General features: G+C 51.3%; 1 protein-coding gene across 2 annotated transcripts in view; it reads right to left on the minus strand.

Annotated features, from left to right (window-relative positions):
- Positions 1–17,196, minus strand: part of Kiaa1755 (KIAA1755 ortholog) — a 39,522-nt gene extending 22,326 nt beyond the window's left edge. The window contains exons 1-4 of one of the 2 annotated variants that reach the window (XM_052724680.1): positions 16,846–17,196; positions 5,056–5,253; positions 986–2,324; positions 397–579 (exon numbers count right to left, since the gene is read on the minus strand). In XM_052724680.1, coding sequence (XP_052580640.1) covers positions 397–579; positions 986–2,324; positions 5,056–5,253; positions 16,846–16,848 — 1,723 coding nt within the window. In that variant the 5' untranslated portion in view covers positions 16,849–17,196. Of the gene's footprint in view, positions 1–396; positions 580–985; positions 2,325–5,055; positions 5,257–16,845 lie in introns of both variants that reach the window. The other variant, XM_052724679.1, reaches the window with a different exon arrangement.
- Positions 17,197–18,859: the final 1,663 nt, after the last annotated feature.

Here is an 18,859-nt window from a genome sequence, read left to right on the forward strand (position 1 = left end):
TTAAATACTGACCCTGCACCTTAGCCAGCCAGCTGGTATGACCCACATCTTGGAGCCTCCCTGGGTCTGTCATCACCTTGCTCGTCCCTTCCTCTGCCTGCCTTGTTTTGCTCGGTCCCATTCTCATGGGGGCCATTCCAAGAACCTTTGTCTCAAGTTCAGTTTCTAGGGAGCCGGGAACACACCTTGGCTTCCTCATGGAAGTCTGGATAAATGGATGGATAGATGGTTGGGTGGATGGACAGGTGGACAGATGGATTGATGGATACCTAGAAATGGCTTGCCTCTAATCCAAGCCTTTTGTTGGAAACTTTGCAGCCTCCCAGACCTTACCCCTCTTCACCCCCCAGCATCTGAGAATGCTCTGCTCCCTCCATTCCCCCTGAATCCCAGAACCTGGCAGGCAGGCTATCCTGGAGTGGAGAAGCTTGATTCCCAGAGTCTCAATCCTGGGCTCAGGCCTGGAACACTCCTCCAGGCTAAGTCTTCCTCCTGGGGGACCTGCAGAATCTTTCCGGAAGCCAGGCAGCTCCCCAGACAGTGGGGCTGAGCCAGATGTTCTGGGGAGAGCTGTCCCATCTGGGGAAGAACAAAGCAGGGCTGTCATACAGGAGACAGACTTTCCGAGGGACAGTGTTTTGCCTTCCACCCAAATGATAATACGGCTTATAGCATGATCTACTCTCTGCCAGTGATGCCAAGTCCCTTCCTTCTGGTATGTCTTTTAACCATCAGAGCAACTCTGTGTTGTAAAAGAGCCTCCCCACCTCCAAGCAGAGAAGGAGGTTTGAACTCAGAGAGGTTAAGTGTCTGACCAAGGTCACACAGCACGAGGTAAAACTGGAATGTGAACTCAAACAGACCTAATGAATAGCCTTGCTCAGTTCTATACTCCTGAGACTGGGACAGCCTTGTGACCCCTGTCTCTCACAGCCTCCTGCACCAGGGAAGCCTGGTTCTTGCCCTGATGAGTGTGTGCTCTTACCTTTCCCTGGGGCCTTGGCTCCACAAGACTGAAGAGAGTTGAGGGGGCTCAGGGCCTTCCCAACATGCTGGAGTAGGGCCTTCTCGGGGGGCATCAGGGGTGCCCTCTGTCCTTTCAAGAAGGAGAACTGGAGCCCAGGAGCCGGGGACCCACAGATGGAGATGTTCCTACTGAGAAAGGCCTCGGGCTTGGAAGGCCTGCCATATCCTGGTGTGGTCTCCTCTGTCTTTGTCTCGGAGGTTAGGGCTACAGGGGCAGCTGAGGACAAGAGAGGAGAGGGTGTTTGTCTTGGCCCAGGCCTGAGCTGGACCATGGCTGCTGGCATTCCCAAAGGCGTTTGCATCTTAGAGGCTGCTGGCTCTTCTTCAGTATCTTCCACCAGGCCAGAGGTACAGTACAGCGGCTTCTCCAGGACACCAACGTGGGGCTGCTGGGGCTGTCTCTCTGCAATGTGGTCAGATGCTTTGTGCCTGGCCTTTCTTCTTGAGCCTCCACTACAGGGCTTCTCTCCAGAGTCTGTTGGCTTCACACATGCCGGTCTTCCGACGGGAAGTCCCTCATCTGGCCCTGGGAGAGGTAGGATCCTTCCAAGCAGAGGTGCTCCCTTAGTTCCGGATGTCTCCTCCTGTGATCCTTGAGTGTTCGCACCGAGTGTAACTACCTCCCTGTCTGGAGACCCCCTTCTACACTCTTGGAGAAAGCCCAGGAGAGCCACATAGTCCCCCTCCAGGCCCTGGTTGGTCTCACTGTCCATCCTGAAGGCCATCTGCCCTGACCTTGCTGGCTCAACCTTGATGAGCCCAGGATATTTGTCTCTAGACAACTTCCCTTTATCCTTAGCCCAACTCTGGGCCACAGACCCCACGCTGCCCAAGGAGCTGGCCTGGCTTGGCTCCTGGGGACTGCTCAGATGGAGCACCTCTAGAGGACAAGTGTCCCCATCTGAGGAAGGGATGTTCACTACTGGGGGTCTGTCATCTATAAACTCTGGGCTGGTTATCCTGGTCCAAGGCACAGGCGTGATCCCATTTTCTGAAGCCACAAGACAGTTGTGTAAGGGGCTTCCCTCAAAGTCACTGTTGATGGCTTCCAGCCATTCTGGGGTGAAAATCAGAGAATAGGAAGTCTCAGGAATAGGCTTCTTGTCCACCTTGCGGAGGTCTGAGGAGAGACACTTGAGTGTCATGTGGACAGACTGCTCCTCCCAGGACTCCACTTGAAGGTAGAAGTCGCCCTGACGCAACAGGAGCGGGTTGAGTGGAGCCAGGTGGACCACGACCTCGTCCCGCAGACACAGCGGCCAGCCCTCATGCAGGAAGAGGCAGTGGGTGTAAAGGGCCTGCAGAGAGACGGGGGGCATCAGAGAGACAGGCTCCACAGCACCTGGGGTTTGGTCAACTTCCTTCCCTCTCCCACATGGGACCTTGAACAACCAGGGAATAGGCAAAGACAAGAGAGATGCCCAGAACCAGGCACTGAAGAGGCCTTTGCTGTCAGGGTACATGGGGTCACTTGCTCCTACCTACCCTTGGCATTGGCCTTGAAGATGTTTGCTAGCCTCCTGGGCTGATGGGAAGGCTGGTGGTCCAGGTACATTAGTTAATCGGCAAGTACTTTCCACGGCAACCCTACTTGGCTCATGACCCTCTCCTCCCCATCTACCCATAACTTCTCCCAACCCAGCTGGAGCCTTAGCAACCCTTCCCTTTAAAGCCAGGAAGTCATGGATCGGATGTCTAAGTGGGTTGTCATTCTGAGCTGCTCTGAGATCTGATTTCTTTTTCTTTCTTTCTTTTTTTCTTTCTTTCTTTCTTTCCTTCTTTCTTCCTTCCTTTCTTTCTTTCTTTCTTTCTTTCTTTCTTTCTTTCTTTCTTTTTTTTTCGAGACAGGGTTTCTCTGTGTAGTTTTGATGCTTGTCCTGGATCTCGCTCTTGTAGACCAGGCTGGCCTCAAACTCATGGAGATCCACCTGGCTCTGCCTCCCGAGTGCTGGGATTAAAGGCGTGCGCCGCTGCCGCCGCCGCTGCCACCACCACCCAGTGAGATCTGATTTCTTTATCTGCAAATTGGAGTTAAGTAAAGCACAGCAGTATTCTGGGCTGGTGTGAGATAGATTGAGTATGGATGCAGAGAAGTCAACGTGATGCCTGGGGAGTGTCCAGAGTACGTGAATTCACTCCCTTTCGAAAATACCTGCCCTTTGAAAGAGTTTGTGTGGATGTGTGTGCATATCGGGGAGCGTCCATATGGAGGTCAGAAAATAACTTAGTGGCCTGGGTTCTCTCCTTTCCTTTACGTGGGTTCCAGGCATTGAACTGGAGTCACCAGGCTTGTGTGGCAAGAACCTTTAACAACTGAGTCATCGCCCCAGCCCCAAGCTGAACAGTTAAAATAACAGGAGCAGTTTTGAATGGGAGGTCAGGAGACTTGACCCTGCCACTGTCTTGGCAGACGAACTTGAAAAGGCCACCATCATTTTACATTCTGACACTGTAGTGTCTCTCTCTTCCCCACGGCAGTTGGGGTGGGGACGCCGAGTCCCAAAGAGGGAACATGGATCCCCCATGTTCCCAGTGATGGAGTCTTGATTTGAAACAGAGAACCTGACCTCAAAGGACCTGCTGTGAATCCCTCTTTGCTCCTGTCCATTCTGAGGTGACATGAATTTATCCATGACAGCCAAATCAAATGTGCCTGTATTTAAAAATAAAGGCTGTGAATTTGCCATGGAGAAAGGAGGGAACAGGGCAAGTGGTTTTGAACTTTTTTTTTTTTCCTTTTCTTTTAAGACAGGGTCTCATGTAGCCCAGGCCGGCTTAAATCTCACCATGTAGCTGAGGATGACCTTGAACATCTGATCATCCTGCTTCTACCTGCTGAGGGCTGGTATCACAGGCAAGCATCATCATGCCATTTATGTGAATGGATCCAAACCCAGAGTTTTGTGTATGTCAAGCAAGCATTCTACCAACTGGGCTACATTTCCAGCCCTGCAAATGTGTTTTGAATAGCCAAAAAGTGACAGTTGTGTGGCTTGTCAGGGAGAGGATAAAAGAGGTGGGGAGGAGATCTTCATGAAACAAGGTCAGGGGGTCATGGCCGGGCGACCAGCAAAGACTTCTGGGAGACACTGCATTCTATTCCTGTTCAGGAGCATTTGCCATGGGGGTTTTCCACCAGGTGCTGTGGGTCCCAAGCTTGCCTGTGTGGCTCTTGATGCTGGGTGGCAGTGGGCTCAGGGTAACTAACAATAGCTCAAGGACACTGGCAAGTCTCTGAGGGGGGAGGGCAGAGGAATCAGAACTTTGATTTCTTGGTGATCTCACCACTATTTTCCTAAAACAACAGTCTCCTTCGAGAGCGTGCAGGGGTAGGGTGGGGTGGGGAGTGTCCATCTTAATACCCCATTCCTCTGGTCAACAGTGATTGGTCCAGTCATGGACACATGACCACAGTCTGGCCAATCAAGATCCTTCCTGAGAGCTGCTGTGGAGGCTGGCTAACTGGGAGAGGCCAAGGCAGGAAGCCCGATGTATCTTCGAGTGGGTTGACTGGGGTAAACTCTCGACTTGAGTGGGAAGTAAGTCGTTTTCTGCTATGGCCTAAAACACTGTCTCTCCACCTCGACCCAGGAGTCACCTCCCTGAAATCTCAGGAGGTTTCCAGGGATAAAAGTGGGAGTGCCTTTAGGAGAGCTCTGGAACATTCTCTGTTGCCTCTGTGGAACCAGGGCCAGGGCCAGATGGTATCACTTACGGTTCCTAGCACCCAGGCAGGTCCCCCAGGGTCAGGGGAGGTTCTTGGACATCTGGATTTCCTCCCAGGTGGTGGAATGTAAATGTCGTTGGCCCCTAGTGTCCGAGGGCCATGAGTCAAGTAACCCCCTTTCTCTACTGGCAGGTGGCGGTTCCCTTTGGATGAGCAGTGGTTCTTGGGAACCCTCTTCCCCTCAGCCACCACATTTCTTGTTGGGGAGACACACCGTGCCCACCTCCCTCCCTCCTCAATTCCAGCCCTCTGGCCTTTCTGGGAGAGCTTGTTATGGCCGCCACACGGTGTCCCCAACTTACGCAGGCTGCTTCTCGCACTTGCTCACACAGGCGCTTGGCAGGGATGAGGAAATCCAGGAGGAAGCTCAGTCCATCTCCCCGGAAGTCAGAGTCCAGCAGCCTGAACACTTGACCCAGGACAGTAGGGGCAGTGGCTTCAAAAGGTGGGTAGAGCCCTGCCAGGGCGTGCTGGATGGCCATGTCAAGGGCTGAAGAGTCCTGCTGAGGACAACAGGGAGGGAGAACAGTTACAGTTACAGAGGGAGAACAGAGCAGGAACAGTGACCACTCCTGTGACCTTCAGGACCCCTGTGCGGGAGACCTTGCTGATTCCAATGGTCAGGGCCGGTCTCTCACTTCACTTCAGCCTAACTCAGGAACTTCTCAAGCCTGTACCTCCCTGCCTCTGCCCAGTGATAGCCCCACAGCCCAGCCAGGCTCCATGGTGGCATGCCTTCCGAAGCTGCCTTCCTGATGCCCTGCCCCCATCATCCCTCAGGCATGTCCCATTCAATGACTTCTCCCTCTCCAGCTCACCCACCTATGACTCCTCCCCTGCCTAGCTCTGCCACCAATTTCATGCAATGGCTTCTCTGCCTCAGCAGCCTTTAGTCTTCGGAACTCCAGACATCTTCCATCAGGACCCTAGAGCAGCCTTACTGAGATGTCACACCCCTGCCCAACTTCCCTCAAGAGCTCCCATTGCCTCAGGAGGCACCAGCAGCCTAGGTCTAACTGCTGGGCTTAATGCCAACCTCCCTCAGCCCCGCTGCTGCTCTGTCTCTCCCATGGCAAGGTGAATCTCACCTCCAACCTTTGCCAGTGTTGCCCTTTCCTCCCGAACACCTGCCTGCCTCGTTCTCTCCCACCTCACCTGGCAGCTCCTTTCTTTAACCTCACGTCTCAGGCCAGCCCTTGCCTGTTCTGGAAGGTACTCTATGACTTCATACCTGCCTCCATCCTGTGAGGTCAGATGTCCCCTCCTCTGGCACCTTATCAGAGAAGTTCCCACACTGACTTCTGTCCCCCAAAGGGCAAGTGGGGCAGGAAGGACAGCCCCCAAAGGTGCCCACATCCAAATCTCCACGGTCTACAAATACAGGCAAAGAGGAATGGAAGGCAATAAAGCGGGGACTCTGGGGCAGGGGAGAAGGCATGGCTTGTACTCCACCGGATTCCAAAGCCAGGGGTGTGAGACAGAGACCGCGGTCTTTCCCATCTGTAGTCTACCCAGAGCAGGCCACCCCCTATGTTAGCAGAATAAGTGAATGAGTGAAAGAATTCACACCTACAGATGCACTCTGAAGGAGAGTGGGTCAGATGGCATGCTGCTGAGCTGTGGGAATGGGAAGGTCACTCCCTAGAGCTGGTGGAGGAATCCCTGGTGTGGTAGAGCAGGAAGGGGTTTACTGCTGGCCTTGCTAGTGCCTCCAGCCTCACCCACCAGCCAACCCCTGTTCCCACTGCCATAGTCTGAATGAGAGTGGTCCCACAGGCTCATATATTGGAACACTTGGTCCCCAGTTGGTGGAACTGTTTGGGAAGGATTAGGAGTTGTGGTCTTGTTGGAGGAAGTGTGTCAATGGGGATGGAATTTGAGGTTTCCACAGCTAAAGCCATTCCCAGTTAGGACTCCCTGTCTTGTATTTGTAGATAAGATGCAAACTCTCAGCTGCTGGCCCAGCACCGAGCTTTCCTGCCTAATGCCTTGCTCCCCGCCATATCGACTCTAATCTCTGGAAATGTAAGTCTCAAATAAACCCTTTCTTCTATAAGCTGCCTTCATCATGGTGTTTTTACAGCAATAGAAAAGTGGTTAAGACACTCACCAACCTGGGGACAGTGAGAGAAAGAGATCACAAATGCCATTCAATACAGCCTGCTGGGCCTGCATCCCTTCATACCACGTGCCCCACTCCACCCTGTCCATGCTGGGCACCAGCACACCTGGCTTCTGCCTCCTTTTGTGGCCTTGACTAGGGTCTTACTCTCTCTGGGCCTCATCGCTAGCTGTGCTGTTTGCTTCGTTTTTGGAAACGTAATTACTCATGATATTCAGCATCTGTACTATGAAAACTGTTGTGTTTGTTTGCTTGTTTTCACATACACCCATTCTGCAGAAAGGCACTGTCTTAGTTTGGGTTTCTATTGCTGTGAAGAGACACCATGACCACGGCAACTCTTATAAAGGAAAACATTTAACTGTTCAGAGGTTTTAGTCTATCGTCATCATGGTGGGACATAGTGGTAATGTAGGCAGACATGATGCTGGAGTAGTAGCTGAGAGTTCTACATCTTGGTCCACAAGCAAGAGGGAGAGACTGCCACACTGGGTGTGGCTTAAGCATATATAAGACCTCAAAGCCCACCTCTATAGTGACACTTCCTCCAACCAGGCCGTACCTACTCCAACAAGGCCACACCTCCTAATAGTGCCACTTCCTATGGACCAAACATTTCAAACACATGAGTCTCTGGGGGCCATACTTATTCAAACCACCACAGGTACATAATTGTGTTCCTATCTCAAAACGGGGGGGGGGACCCTACACTCACAGTCTCTTACTCAGTGTCACATACAATGATGCTACTGCTAAGCCTGGGCACTCTATCTTGCTGGTAAAGAGTCAAAGCCAACCTTGCCCAGGGATTTAGGGAGAAAGAGAAAGACAGTGTGGGAATCCAACCCAGACCCAAGGCAGTGAAGACAGCTGGCTTCCCCCACCTCTGGCTGCCTGTTTAGTGTGGGATCTATTCCTTTCAGGGTGGTCTGTCCTGGATTCTAGTGGTGCCTAAAGAAACCACAAGAAGGAAGTCAAGGCTTGCCCGCTGAGCCAACCTTGGCTTACACAGGGTGCCTCCACTTGCCACACATTTTAGCCACCTTCAGAAGTGGTTGGACAGTGGAAAATTTTGACAGTGGGCTGGCTGCACTCGGTGGATCACTCGCTATCAGAGGCTTGACTCCTGGAACTCGGAACTGTCCAAGAATTCAGGAAGAACGTGGTGGAAAGGCCCCAGAGGCTGCAAGGAGGAAGGCTGGCCCCTTGCCATCACAAATGAACTGAGCAGCCCAGCCCTGGACCACAGGAGTCCAAGGTCTGCTGCCAGACTCTAAATGATGGCCGTGAAACTTGATAGACGCGTTTCCATTCCTTCCCAGTAAGGCAGCCCAGCCAGCAGCCCATGGCTCCTCACAGGGCCAGGCGTAGGTGGGTGCTTAAAAGGAAGGAGGCAGGACCAGCTCCCTTTGCAACAAGGCCAGAGAAAGAGTCCAGTACACCAGCCAGGGATGGACATATGAGAAGGAGCCCTAATTTTCTTTTTGAAGAGCTGGGCTGGAATCCACAGTTTGTGTGTGTGTGTGTGTGTGTGTGTGTGTGTGTGTGTGTGTGTGTGTGTGTGTGTCGAGAGTTACAACTGCAGCCCCTGACCTTCACCACTGAGCTGTGCCTCCAGCCCTTGGTCTTTTGAGATAGGTTCTCACCAGAAGCTAAGGCTAACCTCAAACTCATTATGTAGCCCAGGCTGGCCTCCACTTCTTACCTCTGCCTCTTAAGTGCAGAGATTCCAGGTAGGCACCACTGGTCTGGGCTGTACACATCTATCTGAGCATCTTTACAGTGAGCCACTGGCATCCTAAATGGGAATTCTATCAAGAAAAATCAGCAAACACAAAGTACACAGATGAATATATTCTTACCTATGTTCTGATCCTTTGAAACCATTAACCAGCTCAATATACAAGAGTTCTGTCACTCCCACAATGAGGCTGTCTCCTAGCCAACTGTTCCCCTTCTAAAACTAAGCTTCTATTGCAAATGTTTTTAAAGAAAATTTTCCGTACTGTATAGTCCACAGAATGAGTAGGTCCAGACAGAGCCCAAGAGGGCATTAAGAAAAGTTGCCCTGAGGGCAGTGAGGGGCAGGGGCCTCACGAGGCGGCTTTTTAATTTTCTTCTGAGCTTGCCACATTTTCCAAACATTCTGGAAACAGTGAGTGTAGCTTTTATAACCAGGGGGAAAACATAAAAGTGTGATCGTGTGCTTTTAAGGCTGGCTCCTTTTTTAAATGGTCTCGCCAGATGTTGTTAGCTGGGCCTTCTGAGATGTGGGCTGGACTGCCTTAAAGGTCCAGATCTTTCCACTGACTCCACAGGGCCAAGATTCTAGTCTCATTTGGCGGGGCTGCTTCCTCCCCCTCCCCCTCTTCCCCCTCCTCCTCCCCTTCCTCCTCCTCCCCCTCCTCTTCCTCCTCCCTCTCCTTCTCTTTCCTCCTCCTCCCCCTCCTCCTCCTGGGCAGGGAGAGGAGTAGGAAGAAGGCTGGTGTGGGCAGGGTCCTAGAGCTGCCTCAGCTTCCCTCTGCTCTGTGGGAGGGCTGAGCTGCAGCTTAGGGGTGGAGAGCACTTGCCTACTGTGGACAGGCCTGGGTTCCATCCCCCACCACAAATGGAGAAGAAGGAAAAAGCGAAGAAAGGAGAGACACTGACTACTACGCCATGCCAGGTGACTTTGGCCACAGTTTCTCCACCTGTAAAAGGGAGGCGCCCGAGTGCTGGGACCTCCTCAGGAATTTTCTTCATGCAGTTGACTACGGTTAAGGCAGAAATTCACAATTGCTTAAAGTGCACAGGACAAGTATGGTGTTCTCGGCCACAAATGGACGTCTACATCACACCTTCTCCCCCAAGGCTCGGACCATCATGGGAGATGAGGCAGAAAGATTTTAAGAGCCAGAGGTCCGAGCTGACCTTTAGAGTCTTAGCCTAGACAAGTTCCAGAGGCGCATCCTCAGAACCGCTGGGGAGGACAGTGTTTCCTGGACACGACAGGACCACTGCACTCATGAATGCGCAGCAGCCATGGCTGCCTGCATGAGAACTACACAAGATCAAGCCAATCAACATTCCGGCATGGAGGGGGGAGAGGCCCATGAGCCTTCCCTCCCCCTGCTGAGGGGGAGCTGTTGACAGCTGATGGCTTCTGCAGGAGCTCGAGTCCATTTTCTTTGAGGAGGCAGCCCCTGGTAGAGGGACCAATATCCAGTGAACGGCCCCACACCCGTGAGTATATGAGCAGCACAAATGGGACTCCATGAGTTATAAATAAACAAAAACAAAAACAAAACAGACCACAGAGTTGGGAGAGAATGGGAAGTGGAGGGTGGGTCTGGGGAGAGCTGGGGGAAAAGTGAAGGCGAATATATATGATCAAAATACATTGTACACTTGCATGAAATTCTCAAAGAATTAATAAAAGTATTATGTTTGTTAAAAAGCACTGGGCATATCTATTCTAGGGCTCTTCTAGAATTCTCCATATAATTTTGTTCCGGAAGATGTGGGGTTAGGATGTGGTTTCTAAGTGAACTAATTGTCAATTGTTGAAGTTTCAAACGCCCGGCCTCATCCCATGTCCCTGCTCCTGCCGGTGATATGAAAAACAGAAGCAGATGAATGTGAGAAAGCACACCTACAGACCTCGCTGAGGACCCCCAACCATCCACCTCAGGGGAGCAACAGGCCTGGGACACAGAGTGCAGTGTCATGGAGGCCCCGCCTTGCCTGATCTTCTGAGAATTCAGTGAACCTCCCAGTGTTTTGAAGGTTGGCCAAAGCAAGCACAGCTGGGAGCCAGCTGCTGCCCAGCAGGTGTCAGGCTGCGACCTCCAGTTCCTGGGACTCTCCTCCTGAACTTGTCTAGGCTGAGGTCCCAAAGTCAGCTTCCTGGCTGCTGGGAAGTTCCTGTTCACATCCAACTCAAATTGCTTGCGCTCTTTGTCTGTGTGGGGGTGGATGCAGGCTGGAGTGAGTGGCTCTTTATAAGCCAGACTCCAGACCAGCTCTTTATAAACAAACTTTCAAAACTGGAGGAACGACCCACATACAGTGAACCAGGACGGGTGTGGGTGTCAAAAGAGCTACATTCAAGTCCAGCTTAGTCATGTGGCGTCCAGTAAACCATTTCTGCTTCTCTGAGCCTTCCCTAGTCTCATGTTTGTCCCTGTCTCTCTCCTGTGCCTCTGTCCTGGGGCACAACTTCTCACTCAAGCCTTAGATGACAAAGTTGGTCCCTAGGGCTGCCTCTGAGTTGCCCTGAGCAAGCCTTTGAGGTGTGGCCTGTGCTGAGTCCATTCCATGCATTTCATGTGATTGTCCTGATATTCCGTGGACTGGGTATCATATCCCCATTTCACAGGTTAATAAACAGAGGCTCATGCTGCCCTTCTAGTTAGTGAGCAGGAACACCTCCTGAGGCTCTGTGTAGACTGTACACAGAGCTCCAGTTGTGGCCCTCAATAACAACAGCTTCAGGATCAGGTCGGTCAGTCTAGTTCTTAGGGCTCCCATTCTCCCTGCCCTGCTTTCTAAACAGACTGGCCTAGCCAGGGCTCCCCTTCATCCACCTGCCCCATATGCAAGATTTTCTTGCCAGGTTGACGTACCTGGATTTGTTATTTGCTTAATATTTACTCTTCATTATTTAATGTTTGATTTTTCTTCCCATCCATTTTCAGAGTAAACTTACTTTATCTATTGTCATGTGTTTGTGCCATTTCAATCATTTCCATAAAAATTTCCTCTAAGTGCTGCCTCATTTGGACTATGGCATCCCCTCCTGGGCACCTACTGTCTCTGCTCACACTGCACCCTCTCTGCTCACACTGCACCCTCTCTGTTCACACTGTATGTACCCTCTCTGCTCACACTGCACCCTCTCTGCTCACACTGTATGTACCCTCTCTGCTTACACTGTACCCTCTCTGTTCACACTGTATGTACCCTCTCTGCTCACACTGCACCCTCTCTGCTCACACTGTATCCTCTCTGCTCACACTGTATCCTCTCTGCTCACACTGTATCCTCTCTGCTCACACTGCACCCTCTCTGCTCACACTGTATCCTCTCTGCTCACACTGTACCCTCTCTGCTCACACTGTACCCTCTCTGCTCACACTGCACCCTCTCTGCTCACACTGTATGTACCCTCTCTGCTCACACTGCACCCTCTCTGCTCACATTGTATGTACCCTCTCTGCTCACACTGCACCCTCTCTGCTCACACTGTATCCTCTCTGCTCACACTGTACCCTCTCTGCTCACACTGTATGTACCCTCTCTGCTCACACTGTACCCTCTCTGCTCACACTGTACCCTCTCTGCTCACACTGCACCCTCTCTGCTCACACTGTACCCTCTCTGCTCACACTGCACCCTCTCTGCTCACACTGTATCCTCTCTGCTCACACTGCACCCTCTCTGCTCACACTGCACCCTCTCTGCTCACACTGAACCCTCTCTGCTCATACTGCACCCTCTCTGCTCACACTGCAGCCTCTCTGCTCACATTGTACCCTCTCTGCTCACACTGTACCCTCTCTGCTCACACTGCAGCCTCTCTGCTCACACTGTATGCACCCTCTCTGTTCACACTATATGTCCCCTCTCTGCTCACACTGTATGTCCCCTCTCTGCTCACACTGTATGCACCCTCTCTGCTCACACTGAACCCTCTCTGCTCACACTGCACCCTCTCTGCTCACATTGTACCCTCTCTGCTCACACTGTACCCTCTCTGCTCACACTGCAGCCTCTCTGCTCACACTGTATGCACCCTCTCTGTTCACACTATATGTCCCCTCTCTGCTCACACTGTATGTCCCCTCTCTGCTCACACTGTATGCACCCTCTCTGCTCACATTGTACCCTCTCTGCTCACACTGCACCCTCTCTGCTCACACTGTATGCACCCTCTCTGCTCACACTGTATGTACCCTCTCTGCTCACACTGTATGTCCCCTCTCTGCTCACTCTGTACTGCTTTTACCCAGAGTCCTGCCAGAGAAGCATCTCTTTTCCAGGTTTCCATGGCACCTGTGCTTACCGACAATAAATATAGACTCCACTTGGGCTCACCTACCTACTCTCTAAGTATGAAAAAGAGTTGCAGGTTGAAGGCCAGCCTGGGCAACTCAGTGAGATCCTGTCTCAAAATAAAATAAGCAAAAAGAGAGCTGGAGATGCGGCTCAGGGATAGGGCAATTGCTTAACATGCGTGAAGCCCAAGGTTCAATCACCTTTAAAAATCACAACACCAAATCTCCTCCAGAGCCAGCAAAATGGCTCAGCAAGTCAAGGCACTTGCCACCAAGCCTGATGATGAGTTTGATCCCCAGAACCCACACAGTAGGAGAGAACCCATTCCCACAAGTTTTCCTCTGACCTCCACATGCATCCACGTGCATACATATACATGCACACACAATAAATAAATACAAATGCAATGATTTTTAAAGCCATTTCCTGCAGGGACTGGGAGATGGCTCAGACACAAGTGCTTGCTGAATGAGTACTCAGTAAAGATCTGGGAGGCTGACTTCAGATCCTCAGCACCCATGTAGAAAGCCATGTGAGGCTCCTCCACTGTTGGTGGGAATGCAAACTTGTACAACCACTGTGGAAATCAGTATGGCGGTTTCTCAGAAAATTGGGAATCGATCTACCTTAAGACCCAGCCATACCACTCTTGGGCATATACTCAAGGAATGCTCAATCATACCACAAAGATACATGCTCAACTATGTTCATAGAAGAACTATTTGTAATAGCCAGAACCTGGAAACAACCTAGATGCCTGTCAACCCTAAGAATGGATTAAGAAAATGTGGTACATATACACAATGGAGTACTACTCAGCAGAGAAAAAACAATGACAGTATGAAATTTGCAGGCAAATGGATGGAACTAGAAAACATCATCCTGAATGAGGTAACCCAAACCCAGAAGGACAAACATGGTATGTACTCACTCATAAGGGGATACTAGATATAAAGCAAAGAACAATCAGACTACAACCCACAGAACCAGGGAGGCTACATAGCAGGGGAGACCCTAGGATGACTGTGGCTTATAAAAAGTTTTGGTTTTGCTCAATCACTGGGCAAGCCTCAGTGAAACATTTCACTATTAGGATAAGAATTTGTACTGTATCAAGCTGATAATAGAAAATAAATAAATAAATAAAAATAAAAAAAATCAGTAACATTGAATGAAAAAAGAAAGAAAGAAAGCCACGTGAGGTGGTGTGGGCCTGTCCTCTAGAGAGTGCCTCTGGAGATCCATGGAGCTAGCCTTGCCAAAGCAGGCTCAGTGAGAGATCCATCTCAAAAAAAAGGGGCGGGGGGAGGCAGAGGGTGGTAGACAAAGACATCCAGCATCAGCTTCTGCCTCCATATGCATGTACACACACATAAACTCACTTGCATACGCACATGTATATACACATGAACATTTACACGCACAACACACACACACACACACACACACACACACACACACACACACACTTCCTTCAGTTCTCTCCCCCTCCTGGTGACACCGAGGAGAAATCCCTAGACTGGGCTCAGTCACCCTAGAGACAGAGCAGTCCTGAATGAGGCGCTGCACGGCTAGCCCCCTCTAGCCAGAACTCACTAACCTGCCTTACAGAGAACTTGAGTGCCTTTCTTTATATGGTAACAGATACTGACTGATCACAGTTAGGATATAAAACCTCACACTCAAATGCATTTTATCTACACAGTAAGTTCACTTCTTAAAAAACACTGTACAAATAAGCTCACCTTGTTTTCTTATAATATGTTCTCTAGTAAGTGGATATGTCAAAGTTGTATTTGAGGGGAATGGGGTGGATAGCCATGAACCCCTTTGCTATAAGATTCCTGGGAAAGCCATTCTTCAAACTGTCCTTCCAAAAAAGACATCTGAGATTGGTGCCATGACGAAGGCATGCCTGAGTGGCATGCTCTGACGAGAGTGGCACAGGGCGTGAGAGAATATACCAGGACAAAGAGGAATTTCCCAGCAGAGACAGCACATGTAAAGGTCCTGGGGCAGGAGGGAACATGAACCCTAAGGGATTCTGAAACAAGGCTAGAGTGCTCAGGGCACAATGGTGAGATCAGAGAAGTGTGTGTGTGTGGGGGGGTGACAGCATTAGCTATTTAAAGAGAGAGGAGTGGACTAGATCCCGGCGCCCACATAACAACCTGGCTGTGGTCTCACACATGCCTTTAACCCCAGCACTGACAGACAAGGGAGGATCCCTGGGCCTTGATGCCTTCCAGCCTAGCCAATAAAATGCAAGATCCAGGTTCAGGGAGAGACCCTGACTCTAAGGAATAGGTAAAAAGTGACAGAAGAGGACTGCCACCCCAGGCCCTCCTCAGGCTTCTGTGTGCGATGCAGGCACCTGTACACATACGTGTGATATATCATGCACACCTCTCACGTACACACGTACATACACATACATTCCTTCACACCATATCACAAGATACACACAAAGACAGGAAAACGTGCCCATCCTACCCACTCAGGAAATGCTTTCTCAGCCATTCTGAGGAGCACCCCAGGTCTGATCCTTGACCTGAGAGTCTGAGGTTCATTGGAGAGTGGGGGAGGCTCAAATTAAAAATGAACAAATGGTTCCATCAAAACCAGACTTTTGACAGATAGCCGTGGCACTACGGTGGCTGTGTGGGGTTAGAAATCTGGCTGTCCTTCTTTGCACTTCCTGGAAGGGTGACTTTGTCAGTCACCTAGGCTCCTGGGGCTTCAAGTTCCCATCTGTGCAGTGAGAGGCCACAGTCTACAGTTACAGTTGCTGGGAGTGGCATGTCCCCCACACATAGAGTACCCAGCACAGAGACTTGCTAAAGAGGCTGACAACCCCTGGCTTAGGATGTACTTTAAACTGCTCCAAGAGCAGTGTGTACACATGCTTCTGGTGTCTGAATTCAGGAGCCTGGTTTTGTACTGTCTGTGTGCACAGGAGTTTGTTCATGTTTCAGTATGAGCAGGCAGGTACACAAGGCCTGTGTGTCTGTGTTCAGTGTAGGGAAAGGGATGTGTGTGCACATGCATGGTGTGAACACATCTCTCTGTAGAATTCTGGGTGTGGACCTGCACAGGAAGGGAAACCCACCCAAGCCAGCCCAGTGAATCAAGGGGTGGATGCCCTGGCCTGTCTCCCAGCTCTGTCCAAATCCCCCGAGATTTGCAAAATCACTCCTGTGAATCCTGCCGGATCCTGAATCTGTCTGGAGCTGTGCTAGGAGTCTCTGGAACAGGCTTCATTTCGAGTCCATCTTCCCAGATACTGGTACAAAGGCACACACAACTCTCCTTGAGGTCCCTTTCCCAGGGTGCAGGTCCAGGAAGCCCAGGCACAGAGGTACTGCATCCCCCATGCCAGCCTTCCCCCCAGTTGCCTCTACATCTCATGCCTACGGGAGCACCTCATGGTCCAACATGTGCACATTTAACTTGCCAAATCCAGGCGTCTAAAATTGCAAGCACACCCAAGAGTTGGTGAGCAATTCCCTCTTATGCACGCTGCTGCCCTCAAGGTCCGCCCTTTCCCAGCACTAGTGTGCTGTGCTGGGAGGGGACTTCGATTCCCACCTCATTCCAAACCCCCTACAGGACACGCACTGTCAATCAGTGTAAAGTTTAAAGTACTAAAAACACCCCAGTTTTCTGCATGGCCCAAGGTCCAGAATTCCAGTTCAGATTTGCATTCTGGTTTGGAGTGAGATGAAAGTGTGCATCTCTGCAGAGAGGCCCAGACAGGACGCGGCCCAGGGGTGGATCTGCGCCCCCCTCTTGTCCTAACCCTGCTGGGGCTGTGCAATTAAGCACTGAACCAGATTAGGAACTTGAGGGTCGCTGGGTGCACCCACACCCACCCGGGGCTGTGCCGGGAGAAAACCCAGCAGAATGCGGTGGTCCAGGCCCAGGAGGGCGTTACCATGGTGATGCTCCTTGGGTCCCGCGTCTGTCCGCAGTCTCTGTCCCGCGGTGGCGAGGTGTAGCTCTGGCTCTCTTCTAGCCCTGGAGCTAGTGAAGCGAGTGGGCAGGGGACTCTCAACCCGGCCTCATCCCGAGGGGCAGCCTGCCCTGGACAGGGAAGAAGGAGAGGGGACCCAGACTGAGTAGGCGAGAGAGGGAATGGTGGGGAGAGGCGGGCCACCGGCGGGGGGCGGGGCGGCGACGGGACAGCGGCCCTTTGTGCGACGCCTCGCCCTGCGCCCGCCCCGCAGCCGCCGCGGGTGATGGGAGGGCAGCCTTCCGCCCACCCCGCACCCCCTGCAGAGGCCACTTGAGCCGTCTGGGGGTGCTTGGCACTGCCCCGCTCCCCCTCCAGAGTCTCCACTCAAGACTGCCGAGTCAGAACTGGCTTCTTGTCCCTATCTGCAAGTCATTTTGTCACCTGAGCCTCAGTTTCTTGACCTGTAAAATGGGGAGGTGGTGGAGACGACGCTGGTGAGGACAGCATCCTGGAATTGGGGAGCAGAGGTCAATATTGGTCCTGACAGTCCAATCTCAGGCTTAGGGTGGTGGCTAACACAGCCGTCAAGAACTTGAAGCTCCCATGACAGAGACCCGATTGCTGTGAGGCAGAGCACAGGGCGTCCCAGACACCCACCCTGCCGGTGCCTTCACCTAGCAGCCCCCGGTCTCTGGAACCAAGCATGAAGGGAGAAGGTGTGTTGTTTAAAAGCCCCGACCCAACGTGCTCTGTACTCGGTTTTCTGTGGGATGGCTCTGGAGTTAACCGTTTATTATCAAACACTGTGCCAAGTGCTGAGCCGGAACAACAGCGACAACCTGTCCTGGGGGCTGGGGGTGTCTTCTACCGGGAATGGACAAGAAACAGAGGAACACGATGATAATAATAATAATAATAATAATAATAATAATAATAATAATAATAATAAAAGAGTTAACTGCTGAGAAGGAATGGAATTGATCAGAAATCCAACGAAGAGGAGATTTGACTGCTCTTCTAGAGGACCCTGGTTTGATTCCCAGCACCCACAGGGCAGTTCACAACCATCTTTGACTATTAGTCCTAGGGGTCCAACGCCCTCTTTTGGCCTCAAAGGGCCCCAGAAACACACATGGTGCCCAGATACACACACAGACAAAACACTCACACATGTTATAAAACAAGAGTGGCCAGACTGAGTGGATGTGGGGGGGGGGGGCAGCAGTAAGATGGAGTTATAGACCGTGAGAACAGCACATGTAAAGCCTCCAAGGCAGTGCTGAGCTTAAACAATGGGGACAAGTGAGCAGAGAACAGAGTGGATGAGTGTGGTGACAAGGTTTTCACCATGTCCCACATGGCCCACAGCCATGTCCCACCCCACTCTGGTGACTCTTGAAAGCACCTGAGTTAGGAACCATCCCATCTTGTTTCATACTTTTGACAAACCCCTCCATGCCCCTCAGGCCTCTCTTTATTGCTGTTGGACTAGTAACCCTCCAGTAGCTTCACTATGCTGTGGAGTTCTAAGTGTCCCCTTGGGGACGTTGCTTAAACACCAGATAACCCCTCCCTAAGTGGCAAGAGGCAGACTAGATGGGTGATTTTGTTGTTGTTGTTTTGTTTTGTTTTTTTGAGACAGGGTCTTGTGTCTCCCAGACTGGTCTAGAATTCTGTATGTAGCTGAGGATGACCTTGAACTTGTGGTCCTTCTGCCTCTAACCTCCCAGGTTCTGGGATTACAGGCCTGCAGCACCACATTGTGTTTTATGTGGTTCTGGGGCTTTATACATGCTAGGCAAGGACTCTACCAGTAGCCCTAACCTAGGAATGCATTTGTTTGGGAGAAAATGGCCTTTGGTTTAGGAGGCAGAATTCATCTAGGCGGTGGGGGTTGTGAGTTCTGCACAGCAATGAGACAGAATGAACACGATGGTCAGTTTTCCAGGATCACAGGAAGCAGAAAGGACTCTGAATTATTTAAGCAGAGAAA

This window comes from Peromyscus californicus, unplaced genomic scaffold (genome assembly GCF_007827085.1).
Source record: "Peromyscus californicus insignis strain IS unplaced genomic scaffold, ASM782708v3 Scaffold_7__1_contigs__length_154581171, whole genome shotgun sequence".
In the NCBI taxonomy this organism is placed as follows: Eukaryota; Metazoa; Chordata; class Mammalia; order Rodentia; family Cricetidae; genus Peromyscus; species Peromyscus californicus.